Genomic DNA, 17,073 nt, shown 5'->3' on the forward strand with positions numbered 1-17,073 from the left:
ATAACACATGTATGAGGTGAATCTGGGATCGACAACTACAAGCATTCTTTTTTTATATGTGAAAATGTTGTGACAATTCAGGACTGTGGAGCGTGTGAAGGCAATGGAGGAGAGGGAATGTCAGGGTAGGCAAATAAGAGGGTGCAGGAGATGATCACCAGCAGCGTGACATACAGCACTGACACCAGCACCATGATAGAGAGCACTGACATGAGCAGCGTGACATACAGCAATGACACCTGCACCGTGATAGAGTGATCTGACACCAGCACCGTGATAGAGAGCACTGACATCAGTAGTGTGACATAAAGCACTGACACCAGCACCGTGATATACAGCACTGACACCAGCACCGTGATATACAGCACTGACATCAGCAGCGTGACATACAGCAATGACACCTGCACCGTGATAGAGTGATCTGACACCAGCACCGTGATAGAGAGCACTGACATCAGCAGCGTGACATAAAGCACTGACACCAGCACCGTGATGGAGAGCACTGAAATCAGCAGTGTGACATACAGCAATGACACCTGCACCGTGATAGAGTGATATGACACCAGCTCCGTGATAGAGAGCACTGACATCAGCAGCGTGACATACAGCAATGACACCTGCACCGTGATAGAGTGATCTGACACCAGCACCGTGATAGAGAGCACTGACATCAGCAGCGTGACATAAAGCACTGACACCAGCACCGTGATATACAGCACTGACACCAGCACCGTGATATACAGCACTGACATCAGCAGCGTGACATACAGCAATGACACCTGCACCATGATAGAGTGATCTGACACCAGCACCGTGATATAGAGCACTGACATCAGCAGCGTGATATAAAGCAATGACACCAGCACCATGATATACAGCACTGACACCAGCACCGTGATAGAGAGCACTGACATCAGCAGTGTGACATAAAGCACTCACACCAGCACCGAGATATACAGCACTGACACCAGCACCGTGATATACAGCACTGACACCTGAACCGTAAGCAGCCCCAGGAGGAAGTCAGCATAGCACAGGGATGGTGGGAGCCCTTCATAATGAGCATAGCACAGGGATGGTGGGAGCCTCTCATAATATGCACAGCAGAGGTACAGCCCCAGGAGGAAGTCAGCACAGCACAGGGATGGTGGGAGCCCCTCATAATAAGCAGCCCCAGGAGGATGTCAGCATAGCACAGGGATGGTGGGAGCCCCTCATAATAAGCAGCCCCAGGAGGAAGTCAGCACAGGGATGGTGGGAGCCCCTCATAATGAGCACAGCACAGGGATGGTGGGAGCCCCTCATAATAAGCAGCCCCAGGAGGAAGTCAGCACAGCACAGGAATGGTGGGAGCCCCTCATAATAAGCAGCCCCAGGAGGAAGTCAGCACAGCACAGGGATGGTGGGAGCCCCTCATAATGAGCATAGCACAGGGATGGTGGGAGCCCCTCATAATGAACATAGCACAGGGATGGTGGGAGCCTCTCATAATATGCACAGCAGAGGTACAGCCCCAGGAGGAAGTCAGCACAGCACAGGGATGGTGGGAGCCCCTCATAATAAGCAGCCCCAGGAGGATGTCAGCATAGCACAGGGATGGTGGGAGCCCCTCATAATAAGCAGCCCCAGGAGGAAGTCAGCACAGCACAGGGATTGTGGGAGCCCCTCATAATGAGCATAGCACAGGGATGGTGGGAGCCCCTCATAATATGCACAGCAGAGGTATAGCCCCAGGAGGAAGTCAGCACAGCACAGGGATGGTGGGAGCCCCTCATAATAAGCAGCCCCATGAGGAAGTCAGCACAGCACAGGGATGGTGGGAGCCCCTCATAATGAGCATAGCACAGGGATGGTGGGAGCCCCTCATAATGAACATAGCACAGGGATGGTGGGAGCCCCTCATAATATGCACAGCAGAGGTACAGCCCCAGGAGGAAGTCAGCACAGCACAGGGATGGTGGGAGCCCCTCATAATAAGCAGCCCCAGGAGGAAGTCAAGTATGTGCAAGTATTTTATACGTGTATAACTATATACTGCACACCAAATAGTACACCTATACCAGTCCTTAAGGACCTTTGTGGAACTAGTAGCTAGGGATTAGCAGACTGTACCTCAGTCCCTATACTGATAAAGGACTGCTGCAGCAGAAGGGCAGCAGTCAGCAGTAGTGCACCTCAACCCTATATATTGTGGACCTATACCAGTCCTTACGGAATAGCAGACTGTACCTCACTCAACCCTTTGTACTGTAGTACCCTATACCTTACCAGTCCTTATAAGAACGTTTGTGGAACTAGTAGGTTGTGAATGATTAGCAGACTGTACCTCAGTCCCTATACTGATAAAGGACTACTGCAGCAGAAGGGCAGAAGTCAGCAGTAGTGCACCTCAACCCTATGTATTGTGGACCTATACCAGTCCTTAAGGAATAGCAGACTGTACCTCACTCAAGCCTATGTACTGTAGTACCCTATACCTTACCAGTCCTTATAAGGACTTTTGTGGAACAAGTAAGTAGTGAATGATTAGCAGACTGTACCTCAGTCCCTATACTGATAAAGGACTACTGCAGCAGAAGGGCAGCAGTCAGCAGTAGTGCGCCTCAACCCTATGTATTGTGGACCTATACCAGTCCTTAAGGAATAGCAGACTGTACCTCACTCAACCATATGTACTGTAGTACCCTATACCTTACCAGTCCTTATAAGGACCTTTGTGGAACAAGTAGGTTGTGAATGATTAGCAGACTGTACCTCAGTCCCTATACTGATAAAGAACTACTGCAGCAGAAGGGCAGCAGTCAGCAGTAGTGCACCTCAACCCTATGTATTGTAGACCTATACCAGTCCTTACGGAATAGCAGACTGTACCTCACTCAACCCTATGTACTGTAGTACCCTATACCTTACCAGTCCTTATAAGGACCTTTGTGGAACAAGTAGGTTGTGAATGATTAGCAGACTGTACCTCAGTCCCTATACTGATAAAGGACTACTGCAGCAGAAGGGCAGCAGTCAGCAGTAGTGCACCTCAACCCTATGTATTGTGGACCTATACCAGTCCTTACGGAATAGCAGACTGTACCTCACTCAACCCTATGTACTGTAGTACCCCATACCTTACCAGTCCTTATAAGGACCTTTGTGGAACAAGTAGGTTGTGAATGATTAGCAGACTGTACCTCAGTCCCTATACTGATAAAGGACTACTGCAGCAGAAGGGCAGCAGTCAAGTATAATATTCTTTCTATATTTGGAAGAAAGAATATTATACGTGTGCAAGCCTATTACCATACCAGTCCTGAAAAGAACCTTTGTGGACCTAATAGTAACAGTTACTGATTAAACTGACTGTCCCTCACTGCCTCACACACAGCTTCCTGCCTGTCCCTATTTAAACTGACAAAACAGAGGCTGCTGGAACAATAACTTGAATAGCACTTTTGTGGACCTAATAGTAACAGCTAATGATTAAACTGACTGTCCCTGCAGCACACAGCGTCCTGTCCCTCTCTCTATGCTGACAAAAGACAGGCTGCTGCAAAAATCAGTAGCACAGAAGTGCCTCAAACCTGTATCCTGAACTACACCTAACACCTATACCAGTCCTGAAAAGTTCTTTTACACAGTAAACACGGAAGTCCACCGGGCGAACGGCGGCGATAGTCCACTGATCGGACAGACGGCGAACAGCTGAAATTCGCCGCAAAACGACCGCCGGGCGAACCGTTCGGCCATCTCTAGTCAGGACACGGCAGATTTATCCCCCTCCCCCCCGTTGCACTCAGCACCACCTCCTGCATACACGGCCTGTTGAGGTGTTTGGATATATTTTACGTATTTCTGTCATTGGCGGGTTCGGTCGTTGGCAGGTTCGGTCATTGGTGGGTTCGCTCATTCGTGGGTTTCATCAGCGGTTTCAGTCATCAGCAGGTTCTTTCATTAGCCGGTTCGGTCATTAGCGGGTTCTGACAGTTGCGTCGCAGCTTTCTCCATTTGTAGTTTTTTTTCCGGTCATAGGATTTCTGTTAGCTAGGGCTCTCATTTTGGATCTGTTACGGTTGCGGATCCATACGGGCTGAGGTTTGTTTAATTTTGTTTGTCGCCCATAATTTTCTCTCCCGTATAACACACGTCATACAATGCACGCTCATTTCTTTGCACTTGTACGTCTACCCACCACGGTTTGTGGGTACACTAGCCCTGAGGGTTGTTTGCATCCTGTCTGTTTTCTGTCATGGCATTTTGTACGTAGCATTTCTGTTAGCCAGGGCTCATATCCAGGTCTGTCACGCCTACGGACCCATACGGGCTGAGGTTTAGTTTTTGATTGCCGTTCCACAATCTTTTCGCCCGCATACCATACGTCATACGTTGCATGCTTATTTCATCACACTTGTACGTCTACCCACCAGGGTCTGTGGGTACACTAGCCCTGAGGGTTGTTTGCTATCTGTCTCTGTTGTTCTGTCATAGCTTTTCGTTCGTAACTTTCATGTCATAGCTTGTTGTTCATAGTATGTCTGTTAGCTAGGGCTCACATCCAGGGTCCGTCATGTCTACGGACCCATACGGGCTGAGGTTTTGTTTTTAATTGATTGTCGTCCCACAATCTTCTCACCCGTATACCATACGTGAACGTTTACCATACCTTTTTACTACTACCCACCACGGTCTGTGGGTACCTGAGCCCTGAGTATTCATTTTGAATTACCTGTCTTGGCGCTGCAGGTTGCCCGGGCTCGCTCACTGCATACGCTAGGGTTGTGTCAGCATTAGGCTCACATTCACGCGCTGTTGGTCTTGTAATTTCTGCACCTACATCCTCATACTTGTCAGGTACGTAGGGGTATTGTTGTTTCGTGTGTTGGTTGTCCTCTTTTCGCTTGTTGTGTTTTCTCTGTTTAGGGCATGGGGTGGGTGGCGGAGGAGGCCAGTGCACATTCATCCCTCCACTGTCGTATGGGGGTTCAGTGCTTGGTAGCACCCCATCTTTAGGGGTGGGACCATTCAAAACTCTTAGCTCAGTTTATCGCCGGGGTACCCCTTTCCCGGCCTCAGCTGGGGGGGGGGGGCAGGATTTAGGTGGTTATTCCCAACTCTGTTACAACCTCTTCCATCCACCAGTGCAGCACATGTTTCGTGCAGGATTCTTCAACCCAGTTAATGCGGTTTCTCTATGCGCTCTTAATTGTTAGTCAGGATGGTGGGGTTTATAGCCCATTAGGCTTGCACTGAGGTTTCAGCTGAGGCTCCTGTTCTTCTCAGTGCGCCTTCAGGTTATGTTGGAATTTCTAACAGTGGCTTGTAGAACTGGGGGCAGTGTGGTCTCAGGTAATCAATCTGGCCAATGGTTCTTATCCAGATTTTTCAGTGGGCTTCTCACAAAGGCGGGATGGTCTCATAGGTTCATGTTTATGGCTTTCGCTGGTTATTGCATCGGCAATTTGGCTTCATCTGCCAATTCCATGAAGTATCTATCAGGTGACCAGTTTTCAGGACCTACAAACTCCTGTCAGTCTGTCCATTTTTTGCGGCTCACCCTCTCTAACCGTCAAGGGAGGGAAGTCAGGGATGTTCTCTTTGGCAGGGCTACCAGTTACCGGCCAGGTTTTTGTGGTGTTTCAGACTTCCTGTCTCCTTCCCTTGGCACAGTTCCCAGTTAGTGCTCTAGGCAGTTTCTCTCTTACCGCTTACAACTTCCCCTTCATAGAATAGATGGGTAAGCTAGGGGTTTGTGGTCATATTTCTGTACCTTAGCCATGGTGTTGGGTAAAGTAAGTTGGCTTTCTCTGCATCATTCCTTGGGTCTGCTCTTTCTCCATCCTCTCACTACAAACAGTTCGTTCTCACATCCAGGTTACTTGCCAAATCAGGCTGGAATCCTAACACCTTTTCTGTTTATTCATCTGGTTCTTGGGCAACTTTTGTAGGTCCCGCAGGGGGTCCTTTCTTTACATCAGGTTCATAGGGCACTGGAGATCCTCCATGTTAGCAGCTATATACGTAACCCCCCTTTTCTGTAGTCATCCGTGCATTCGCATTTTCTGGACTAACGGTTGTTGCGGGCCTTCTTTGTAGCTTTCACATCACACCTACTTTGTGTCTCTTTTTGCCCTCTTTTAGGCATACTGTTCAGCCAGGCCAAGGCACACCTCAGGCCTTGGTAGTTAGGGTCATCGTATTTCCGAATGAAGAATCTGACTACAAATACTTTTATTCCACAATGTACAGTACTTTTAGCTCATAAAGACATATACAAAATGGTACCGAGTTAATGTAATTTAATGCTACATCCCTTCTCCCCCCCCCCCCCCCTTGTTGCTGTGTTTAATTGTGTTGGGTCATGGCACGTAGATAAAAGGTCTGGACTGGAGACACATCCCAGTAGGGGATGTGTAAGGAGGGGCTGCCTGCTTATCATAATCCCTTTATGTGTTTCAACTGTAGTTGTTGGAATATACAAGTGTTGAGTTTCCATTGGTTCATCCTTCTCCCCTACCCCTCTATGACAAGGCTAAGGGGAGTGCCCTAACTGTGTTTAAAGTGTATGTTTGAAACTTAATAAACAGTTTATGCTCTGGATGTTTAACCCTCAACACCTGTGTGGCTTGTCTCGTGATTGAGGGGGAAAGGGCTGGTTATGGCGAATCTGCAGGCTGCAGGTGTATTTGGAGGACAGGAGACACAGGTCTGGCAGAGATGCTCAGCAGGAGTATCCGAGATCCGTCACACAGAACACCAGCAATAAGGGGTAGCTTCAGGTGTATACTGTGCTGGAGGCACACAACACCCACTTTAATTCCTGCAAATGCCGGTATTACAGAACACCAGTAATAAAGTGTAGCTTCAAGTGTATATTGTGCTGGAGGCACACAACACCCAATTTAACTGCTGCAGATGCCTATTGTCAGTAAAATGCCATTGCCTTACTGATCAGTCAACTCCGGTCATGTTGATTAGAAGACAGATTTATTACAAATGTACCAGTACAAAGGGTTAATAGAACCCTTACAGCAAGGAGGTCCACAGCCAAATCAAACTAGAAAATCCATACACAGTTCTCTTATAGTAGTATTTGGCAACCTGCCATTGGCTAAGGCACACTGGTGACTCATGGTGCATTGTCAGCTTTATTGCCAAATTCAGCGTGCCTTTCACAAGGCTTCCTTTTATGGTAACATTTGCTAGTTCTTTAAGTATTGTTTTGGATGTTGGTCAGAACTAAGAAAGTTGCATAAACAATAAGTCAGCGCCATTTCAGCTAGAAAAAGTGCGTCTAAGGAACAAGGCAAATATCGATATCACCTGTTATTCTTTGCAGATTTCTTATCATTCCCTCCTCTGATATCTATATTTGCTTCCTCAGTTTATTACTTCAGTGCAGGTCCGTTCCACAACTGGGTACCTTACTTCAGAGAGAGGAGTACTAACATCATCATAGATAACTTCTCCTTGGGGAACTTGTGTTACATTATCCTGGTCATGGCTGTCTCAATTAATCTTTGAGAGAGTCCTCGGATACAGGGAATACAACAACATCCACAAGTGACTAAGATGGCTAAAGCCACGGCAATAGAGATCAAACATGAGGTGACAAGTCCAGTCTACCATACATCATTTCAAATGGACTCAGCCCCTCTTTAGTGGGGATGATGTGCATGCTTAAAATAACTAGTGGGAGACAGTACATCCAATTTTTCCATGTCTCTTCCATAGCCTTTTTTTAGCTTTCTCTTTAGTATCACATTATGTCTTTCTACAAGCCCTGCTGACTGAGGGTGATATGCACAGTGATTCTTTACTACTATATACATCACTTCTGTTAGGTGTTTTATGGTCTGATTTACAAAATGTGGACCATCATCACTATAAATTTTCTCTGGTATCCCAAATCGTGGAATGATATCTTTTAGTAAGGCTTCAGCACTTCCTGTGGGGGATATCTCTACCCATTTGGTCAGTGCATAAATGATTACCAAACAATATTTATTCCTTTCACATTTGTCTAATTCAATTAAATCCATGTGAATATGTTGTAATGGATATTGCGGTGTGGGGAACCTCCCTTTCCGTGGTCTTATGACTCCCTGAGAATTGTGTCTTGCACATATAATGCATTGAGAACAAAACGTTTTTTTAGTAGTTTGTGAAGCCATAGGCTGTAATACCTTATTTAACATCTCAGTCACCCCCCTGTTTGACACGTGAGTTACTCCATGTGTCAATACTGCATCATACCTAAATAAGGATTTTGGCCATACTAGCTTTCCTTTAGGTGATGTGTAGATGTTATCTATTATTGTGCATCCTTTTATTTTCCAATAGGGATGAGCCGAACACCCCCCTGTTCGGTTCGCACCAGAACCTGCGAACAGACCTAAACTTCGTGTGAACTTTAGAACCCTATTAAAGTCTATGGGACTCGAACGTTCACAATCTAAAGTGCTCATTTTAAAGGGTAATATGCAAGTTACTGTCCTAAAAAGTGTTTGGGGACCTGGGTCCTGCCCCAGGGGACATGGATCAATGCAAAAAAAGTTTTAAAAACAGCCGTTTTTTCAGGAGCAGTGATTTTAATAATGATTGAAGTGAAACAATAAAAGTGTAATATTCCTTTAAATGTGGTACCTGGGGGGTATCTATAGTATGCCTGTGAAGGGGCGCATGTTTCCCGTGCTTAGAACTGTCCCTGCACAAAGTGTCATTTGTGCAGGAAAAAAAGTCTTTTAAAATCACTTGCGGCTATATTGTCCACTCCCCGTAATACAGAGAACACTCAATGAGTGCTCTCTGTATTAGCCGACAATTCATTCATTCATTGATAAAAGTTAAAAAAAGCGTGGGGGTTCCCCTAAATTCAATTACCAGGCCCTTCAGGTCTGACATGGATATTAAGGGGAACCCCGTGTCAATTTTTTTTAAAAATTGACGTGGGGGTCCCCCTATTAAGGGGAACCCCGCATCAAATTAAAAAAAAATTGACGTGGGGTCCACCTAAAAATCCATACCAGACCCTTTATCCGAGCACGCAACCTGGCAGGCCGCAGGAAAAGAGGGGGGACGAGAGAGCGGCCCCCCCTCCCTCCTGAACCGTACCAGGCCACATACCCTCAACATTGGGAGGATGCTTTGGGGGTCTGTGACCCCTCAAAGCACCTTGTCCCCATGTTGATGAGGACAAGGGCCTCATCCTCACAACCCTGGCCGGTGGCTGTGAGGGTCTGCGGGCAGGGGGCTTATCAGAATCTGGAAGCCCCCTTTAACAAGAGGACCCCCAGATCCCAGCCCCCCCCTGTTTGAAATGGTAAGGGGGTACAAAAGTACCCCTACCATTTCACAAAGAAAGTGTAAAAATGGTTAAATAAGACGAACACACTTTTGAAAAATTCCTTTATTAAAAATAAAAAAATTAAAAAAAGATTCCAGCGGTGCTAATCCACTCTTGCTATCCAGCGATGGGTGATCATATCCAGCGACGGGGGATCTCTCAGTCCAGCGCTGTCCATACATCCGTCTTCTGTCTCCACTCCGGAGACACTGCGGGGATCCCAGCGCTGACGTTTCTTATATTAGGAGGGGGGGGACACCCGTCACCTGACCCCGCCCCTCTGACGCTGGTGAGGGAAGCCAGGGGTTCCCTAATGACGTATGGGTGACCCCGCCCCCTCTGATGTAACGGAAACCTGCGTTACATCAGAGGGGGCGGGGTCACCCATACGTCACTGGGGAACCCCTGGCTTCCCTCACCAGCGTCAGAGGGGCGGGGTCAGGTGATGGGTGGCCCCGCCCTCCTAATATAAGAAACGTCAGCACTGGGATCCCTGCAGTGTCTCCGGAGTGGAGACAGAAGACGGATGTATGGACAGCGCTGGACTGAGAGATCCCCCGTCGCTGGATATGATCATCCATCGCTGGATATGATCACCCATCGCTGGTTACAAGAGTGGATTAGCACCGCTGGAATCTTTTTTTTATTTTTTTATTTTTAATAAAGGAATTTTTCAAAAGTGTGTTTGTCTTATTTAACCATTTTTACACTTTCTTTGTGAAATGGTAGGGGTACTTTTGTACCCCCTTACCATTTCAAACAGGGGGGGCGGGATATGGGGGTCCCCTTGTTAAAGGGGGGCTTCCAGATTCCGATAAGCCCCCCGCCCGCAGACCCTCACAACCACCGGCCAGGGTTGTGAGGATGAGGCCCTTGTCCTCATCAACATGGGGACAAGGTGCTTTGAGGGGTCACAGACCCCCAAAGCATCCTCCCAATGTTGAGGGTATGTGGCCTGGTACGGTTCAGGAGGGAGGGGGGCCGCTCTCTCGTCCCCCCCTCTTTTCCTGCGGCCTGCCAGGTTGCGTGCTCGGATAAAGGGTCTGGTATGGATTTTTAGGTGGACCCACACATCAATTTTTTTTTAAATTTGATGCAGGGTTCCCCTTAATATCCATACCAGACCTGAAGGGTCTGGTATGGATATTTAGGGGGACCCCCACGTCAATTTTTTTTTCATTTGACACGGGGTTCCCCTTAATATCCATATCAGACCTAAAGGGCCTGGTAATTGAATTTAGGGGAACCCCCACACTTTTTTTTATCAATGAATTAATGAATTGTCGGCTAATACAGAGAACACTCATTGAGTGTTCTCTGTATTATGGGGAGCCGACAATATAGCCGCAAGTGATTTTAAAAGACTTTTTTTCCTGCACAAATGACACTTTGTGCAGGGACAGTTCCAAGCACCAGAAACATGCGCCCCTTCACAGGCATACTATAGAAACCCCCCAGCTACGAAATTTAAAGGAATATTACACTTTTATTGTTTCACTTTAATCATTATTAAAATCACTGCTCCTGAAAAAACGGCCATTTTTAAAACTTTTTTTTTGCATTGATCCATGTCCCCTGGGGCAGGACCCGGGTCCCCAAACACTTTTTAGGACAGTAACCTGCATATTACCCTTTAAAATTAGCACTTTAGATTTCTCCCATAGACTTGTATAGGGTGTTCCGGCTTTTCGAATTTGCCACGAACAGCCCAAATTGTTCACTGTTCGCTGAACAGGCGAACAGGCAATGTTCGAGTCGAACATGAGTTCGACTCGAACTTGAAGCTCATCCCTATTTTCCAATATTGTTTCTCCCCAGGGGATGCATTCTGCTGCATATCAGGAAGGACTGTATGATCTATCGCTATGATTTCCTGTTCTGTCATTATTTGGTGTGTTTTTTGTGCCGCTATTTTAGCTGCTGCATCTGCCCTTTTATTTCCTTCCGAGATGGGTTCTGTATGTTTTATGTGTGCTTGACATTTACAGATTGCAAGTTCTTTTGGTAACTCTATTGCATATAGGAGTTGTAGAATGAAGTCCGTGTGTGAAATTGGCTTACCACTGGAGGTGATTATCCCCCTGTTTTTCCATTGTTGTAAGTGTGGCGTCGTTTCATTGGACTCAACTTGCCACAAGGGGTCATCTGTTGCCTTATGAGGAGTTTATGAGTAATCTCCATTAGCAACTGGGAATATTTGTATTATAGATGTAGATATTAGTATAAGAAATAAAGAAGTAGTTTAGCTTAACCTGCACAGATGGTTTGATGTACAGGAACAGACGTCTGGTCAGCGTATATAATTCAATTAACAATACCTTTGTCTCACAGGTATGCTAAGTGTGGGTGTGAGGGAGATGTCCTGCTGTTTACCTAATGTAATAATCAAAACCCACGAACAGATACCATTTGGGGTGTGTAGTCGGTACGGAGCCGAATTTATTTGCTAGATAAAGGCTTGTGTATTCTTCCGTGCTAATCAACCATTTATCCATTTCAAAGGGTGGTTGATATGCTTAAAATATTTCTTTGATCTGTTCAGGAATGGACAATTTACCCCGGCTGGGACTATGCATAGTTAAGTGTCCTATTCAAGAGCAAACTTCCTCTTTAATTAAGTGGGCTTCAGACTAATTATCGCTAACCAATCAGTGTGGTCCTATGCAAGTCAATGAGAGATGGCCCTTTTTAAGGGGACCCCAACCCTAGGGTAATGGCAGATGAGAACTGACCAGAGCTATGGACCAATATTAGGTAACATATCAGATCATCTCCCAGCACTTACAAGGTATACCGAATTGTCATATGTCCTGTTTTGTATTGTAATGAATGTATTGTACTCTTGTTGTATTTTAAACTAATATTTTACTCCCTCACTTAGACTATAGATATTTTCTGTGTATTAGATAAACCTGTAACGTACTCTAATAAATGGTGTTATGTTAAACCTTCCTTTCCTTTGTCAATAAGAATTCTCTTTTCAACCCATATCATATCTTCTGATTAATAAATCAGAAATATAGATTTTGAAGGTTAACAGTGGCGACCACGAAGTTGAGTACAGGACTGAAAGTATTTAATATAATACCACAATTTGTTTATTAGGAAATCAGGTTATAGAGGCAGAGGCAGAGGAAGAGAAAACTCTCATAGCCACTTATCACAGGGCAAGCATGTCAGTGACACAGAAAGAGCTCCTACTTATGCAGAGTTGCGACAACAATTACAGGCCTTTCAAGTAGGCCCTGGAAAGGAAGTACAGGTAGCTTCCCAGACAGAGGCTAACCGTCATCAATGGTGACAACTACAAGGCCCCAAAATCTTAGCACCTATTTCTCTGGATAGGTGTGGGCGCCCTGTAGTGTCAGCGTTGATTAGGGGCCGTCAATGTGCCATGTTAATCGACACAGGGGCGGCGATATCAATTATGCATGACAAAGATCCCTTAAACTCAACACTATCTTCAGGAAAGCCACTGAAGCTCCAGAGCTTTGCTGGACATAATGTTGAGTCTGCCTTGTCCAAGCCCCTAACAATCCAAATTGGTGAGTTAACCCTAAAACAGCCATTAGCATTAATGTGTTTGCCAAATGAAACCAGCCTGCTGGGTTCAGACTTCTTAATTCCCAATGGATGTATGTTGGATCTGACCAACCTGTTACTACTGCAAGGGGTTCCAACTGATCAGAATAGCACCATTGTGATACCTGATTCTCACACAATTGCAGCCATCAAACGCAATGATTTAAAATATGACATACTGGAGATCATTACAGATCACCCAGAACATCAGCTTCTGCACCCTGTGATAGAAAGACATCAGGGATCCTTTGCAAAACACAAACATGACTGTGGAAAGGTAAATACGGTAATACACATCAGTGGGCCAGACCCAGTTCCGCAGAAACAATACCCCTTTCCAAAGGAAGCTATCAGCTACATACAGGAAACCATAGAGTCACTGCTTGACCAAAAGGTCATCAGACCATGTGTATCAACAACAAATGCGCCAATATGGCCGATTCGCAAAAGTACTGACAATTCGTGGAGATTAACAATCGATTACCGCAAATTGAACAGTATTACAAACAATTGCGCCCCAACCGTTGCATCTGTCCCGGATGTGTTGAGCATGTTAAATCCCAAACACAAATATTTCACAGTGCTGGACATATCAAATGGTTTTTGGTCATTACCGTTGTCAGAAGAATGTCAATACAAATTTGCATTTACATTTCTCGGAAAACAGTATACTTTCAATTCTGTCCCTCAAGGATTTCATAACTCTCCTACGTTATTTCATGCAACCATGAGAGATATTTTAATTGATTTTTCTTCTCCAAAGAATCTTTTCCAGTACGTGGACGATTTGTTGCTAGCCACATGCGACAAAGAAGAACATTTGCGGCTATTGGAGGAACTTCTGCAGATCCTAGGAAAGGCAGGACTGAAGTGTAATCCCATTAAGGCACAATTGTTGAAGGAATCTGTGTCTTTTCTTGGGATTACAGTGACAGCAAACGGACGTAAGATAGCAACTGAAAAGGTAAAAGCCATTCTACAATTACCGCTGCCAGTGAGCATCCCGACTCTGAGATCTTTTTTAGGATTGGTAAATTATTCACGGGCTTTCATCCCTGAATTTGCACAAAAATCTGCACCACTGTATGATTTGTTGAAAAAGGATACCCAATGGCAATGGACTGAGCAACACACCAAGGCAGTGCAGGAGCTTAAAGAAGCTTTAGCGCAAGCGCCAGCATTAGCCAACCCAGAGTACCAACTGCCCTTTCACATTGAGACTGCCATATCAGAGACAGCCATGTCAGCTGTTCTGTCACAGGAAATCCATGGGCAACAGAGACCCATTTCATATGCGTCTAAATTATTATCTCCTGTGGAAATGAAGTACTCTCTATGTGAAAAACACCTCCTAGTTACGTTTTGGGCAGTGAAATACTTCACATACATCATAGGACTTAACCCAGTCATCCTACACACAACTCACACTCCCACAAAATTTTTACTCACAGACCGAGTGAAGGATGGCAATGTATCCAATGCCAGATTGGCCCATTGGGCTTTGTTGCTTCAAGACAGAGACATTAAAGTTCAACACACAAATAATCCGTCCACTAGAGCCCATGGCCTCCTTTACCAGGGAGTACCACATGAATGTGATATCACCCCACAATCAGCGGCACAACAATTCTTTAGACCTTTGTCAGTAAAGGAAACAGTCCCCGAAAACGCAGGCCAAATTTTCACAGATGGATCATGTTTTTACGTGGAGGGTTCTCCATGTGCAGGATTTGGAATATACTATATCAATCCACAAGCAAAGACCCAAACATCAATCTTTCGGTCATGTAAAGTCAAATCAGCACAATTTGCGGAAATGGCTGCAATCGCTCATGCCCTAGAACTGATGAAAGGGGACCAAGAAATTGTTTTATACTCAGATTCTGCGTGGGTCTGTAATGCTCTTACAGAATTTCTGCCCTTCTGGCACACCCACCAGTACATGTCCTCAGATGGGTCTCCACTTAAACATGCATCCCTGTTGAAATATATTGTATCATTGGTGCAAAAGTTGCCAGTCAAACCATGGGTGTGCAAAGTTAAAGGTCATTCAGGTACTGCCCCATACTGGGAACAAAATGAGGCGGCGGATTGCTTGGCCAAACAAGGAGCACAGGGAGGGGAGATCTGGGAAATTCCGTCGAATTTACCGGACCTAGTCTTGTGCCCCAGTGTTTGTGCCCTCACAAAATCCTGCATAGTAGTTCCGGATATTTCGGACATACAATGCCAGGATGACAACATTAAGGAAATAATGCAAAAACTGCAAAATGAGACTGGAGAACTCTCTGAGGGGAATACTTTGGCAAAATATATAAAACACCTCACATTGTCAGAAGATAAAAAGGTATTGTTACATCATGGAGATGAAGTAACTTGGGTGGTTCCTGAAAAATACCAAAATGAAATGATTTACATAGTGCATGACCTGCCTACTGGGGGTCATCAAGGGTCAGAGAAAACAGGTGAGCGGCTCAAGAACATAGGTTGGTGGCCTTCCATGATGACAGATGTGAAGCAGTATTGTGACAATTGTATTGTCTGTGCACAGGTTAACCCCGCACCAAGGAAGATCAATGCCCCTTTACGAATTAGACTGAAAGAAGGGCCATGGAATGCCTTACAAATGGATTACATGGGACCCTTGCCAGTCACTTCTAGAAACAACAGATTCATCTTCGTAGTCACAGATTTATTTTCTAAATGGGCAGAGATCTTCCCAACCAAAAGTAACACTGCACAAAATACGGCTAAGATTTTAGTGGAACAGGTGTTCAGTAGATGGGGGCTCCCAGGATCAATAGAGTCAGATCAGGGGACCCATTTTACTGGAAAGGTGGTAAAAACCTGCCTACAGATGTTAGGGGTGGAGCAAAAATTTCACATTCCATATCACCCAGAATCTTCAGGTCAGGTTGAAAGAGCCAATCGGCAGATTAAGACAATGCTAAAAAAATTTGTACACATCAATGGTAAGAACTGGGATAATCTGCTGCCATTACTGGCCATGGCCATCCGAGCAACCCCCTCATATGCTACCCGGCTGACACCCTTTGAAGTGCTGACAGGTAGACAGATGAGACTCCCTGAACATCTCTGGCTAGAGATGCATACACCTACCATAGACAGACTGTCAATGGACCAATACCTCCTTAAACTCCAAAAAGCGGTAAAAGAGATCCATGTATTTGCCGCAGCACAAATGGGTAAAAGTCAAAAGAAAGCCAAGGCGTATTTTGACAAAGGGGTTCGAGAATGCACTTGGGCCATAGGAGACCGAGTTATGTTCTTGGAACTACGTCCCCTGGATCACAGTCTAAGTCAAAAATGGAGAGGTCCATTTTCTATTATTGATAAATTAAGTCCTTCTGTATATAAAATCAGAATAGAGGCGGGCAAAAAGACACAAGATAAATGGGTTCATGCGAACCAACTGAAACAGTTCCATGGAGCCAAAGAAATCAACTAAAATGTGCTGCTTTCTTTCCTTTTAGAGCCATGAAGTCGATGTGGATCGTTATCCTGCTCCAGCTGATCACAACTACCAAGGAAGAGGAGACTGGACCACTCATCAGCGTGATCGTTGACAAGAATCCTGTCTACTGCCTAGAGGGGGAATCCATTTTATTACCTGTGGCCATTGTAGGGACTGTGGGGAAGCAAGTATATTGGTGGAGTCCCATTGATAATCATCTCGTCTGGGGTAACGGCGTCGCAGGGAATATCACTGACTACCGGGATAGAGTCATGAGTTTTCAGAATGGATCCTTGTTGATTCAAGAGACACGGTTGAGTGATGCCGGAGAGTGGAAATATTCTTTTGTTATCTCCATCCCCTTGTCCAGCAACACACAGGCATCCACTCTTCAGTACGTCCCAGGAAAAGTCACCTTGCACGTGTCCCCAAAGACTAACACCCCGGCTCCTACCATTTTTCCCAAAAATACAGCTGCAATCCCCTACTATGAACCAACATCCTTGGAATGCCCATCACTGCAAGAGGGACCACCTAGTGGCCTAACGGCAACATCAATCCCTGGAATTCTGTTCAATAACGTTAAGTTCATTCATGTACCCGTGGTACTTAATTTGTCCCAGTGGAACATGGCTGAATTCGGCTCATGTGCCCGGACAAATGTGTCTCTGTTTTACTCCTCCTT

General features: G+C 45.5%; 1 protein-coding gene across 1 annotated transcript; it reads left to right on the forward strand.

Moving 5' to 3' along the window:
- Positions 1–12,725: 12,725 nt before the first annotated feature.
- On the forward strand, positions 12,726–16,382 carry LOC143925632 (protein NYNRIN-like). Its single transcript, XM_077450101.1, has one exon. It carries the CDS (start codon positions 12,726–12,728, stop codon positions 16,380–16,382), a length of 3,657 nt encoding a protein of 1,218 aa, XP_077306227.1.
- Positions 16,383–17,073: the final 691 nt, after the last annotated feature.

Source organism: Lithobates pipiens, unplaced genomic scaffold (genome assembly GCF_037356315.1).
Source record: "Lithobates pipiens isolate NorthernLeopardFrog02 unplaced genomic scaffold, aLitPip1_a1.2 Scaffold_10, whole genome shotgun sequence".
Classification (NCBI taxonomy): domain Eukaryota; kingdom Metazoa; phylum Chordata; class Amphibia; order Anura; family Ranidae; genus Lithobates; species Lithobates pipiens.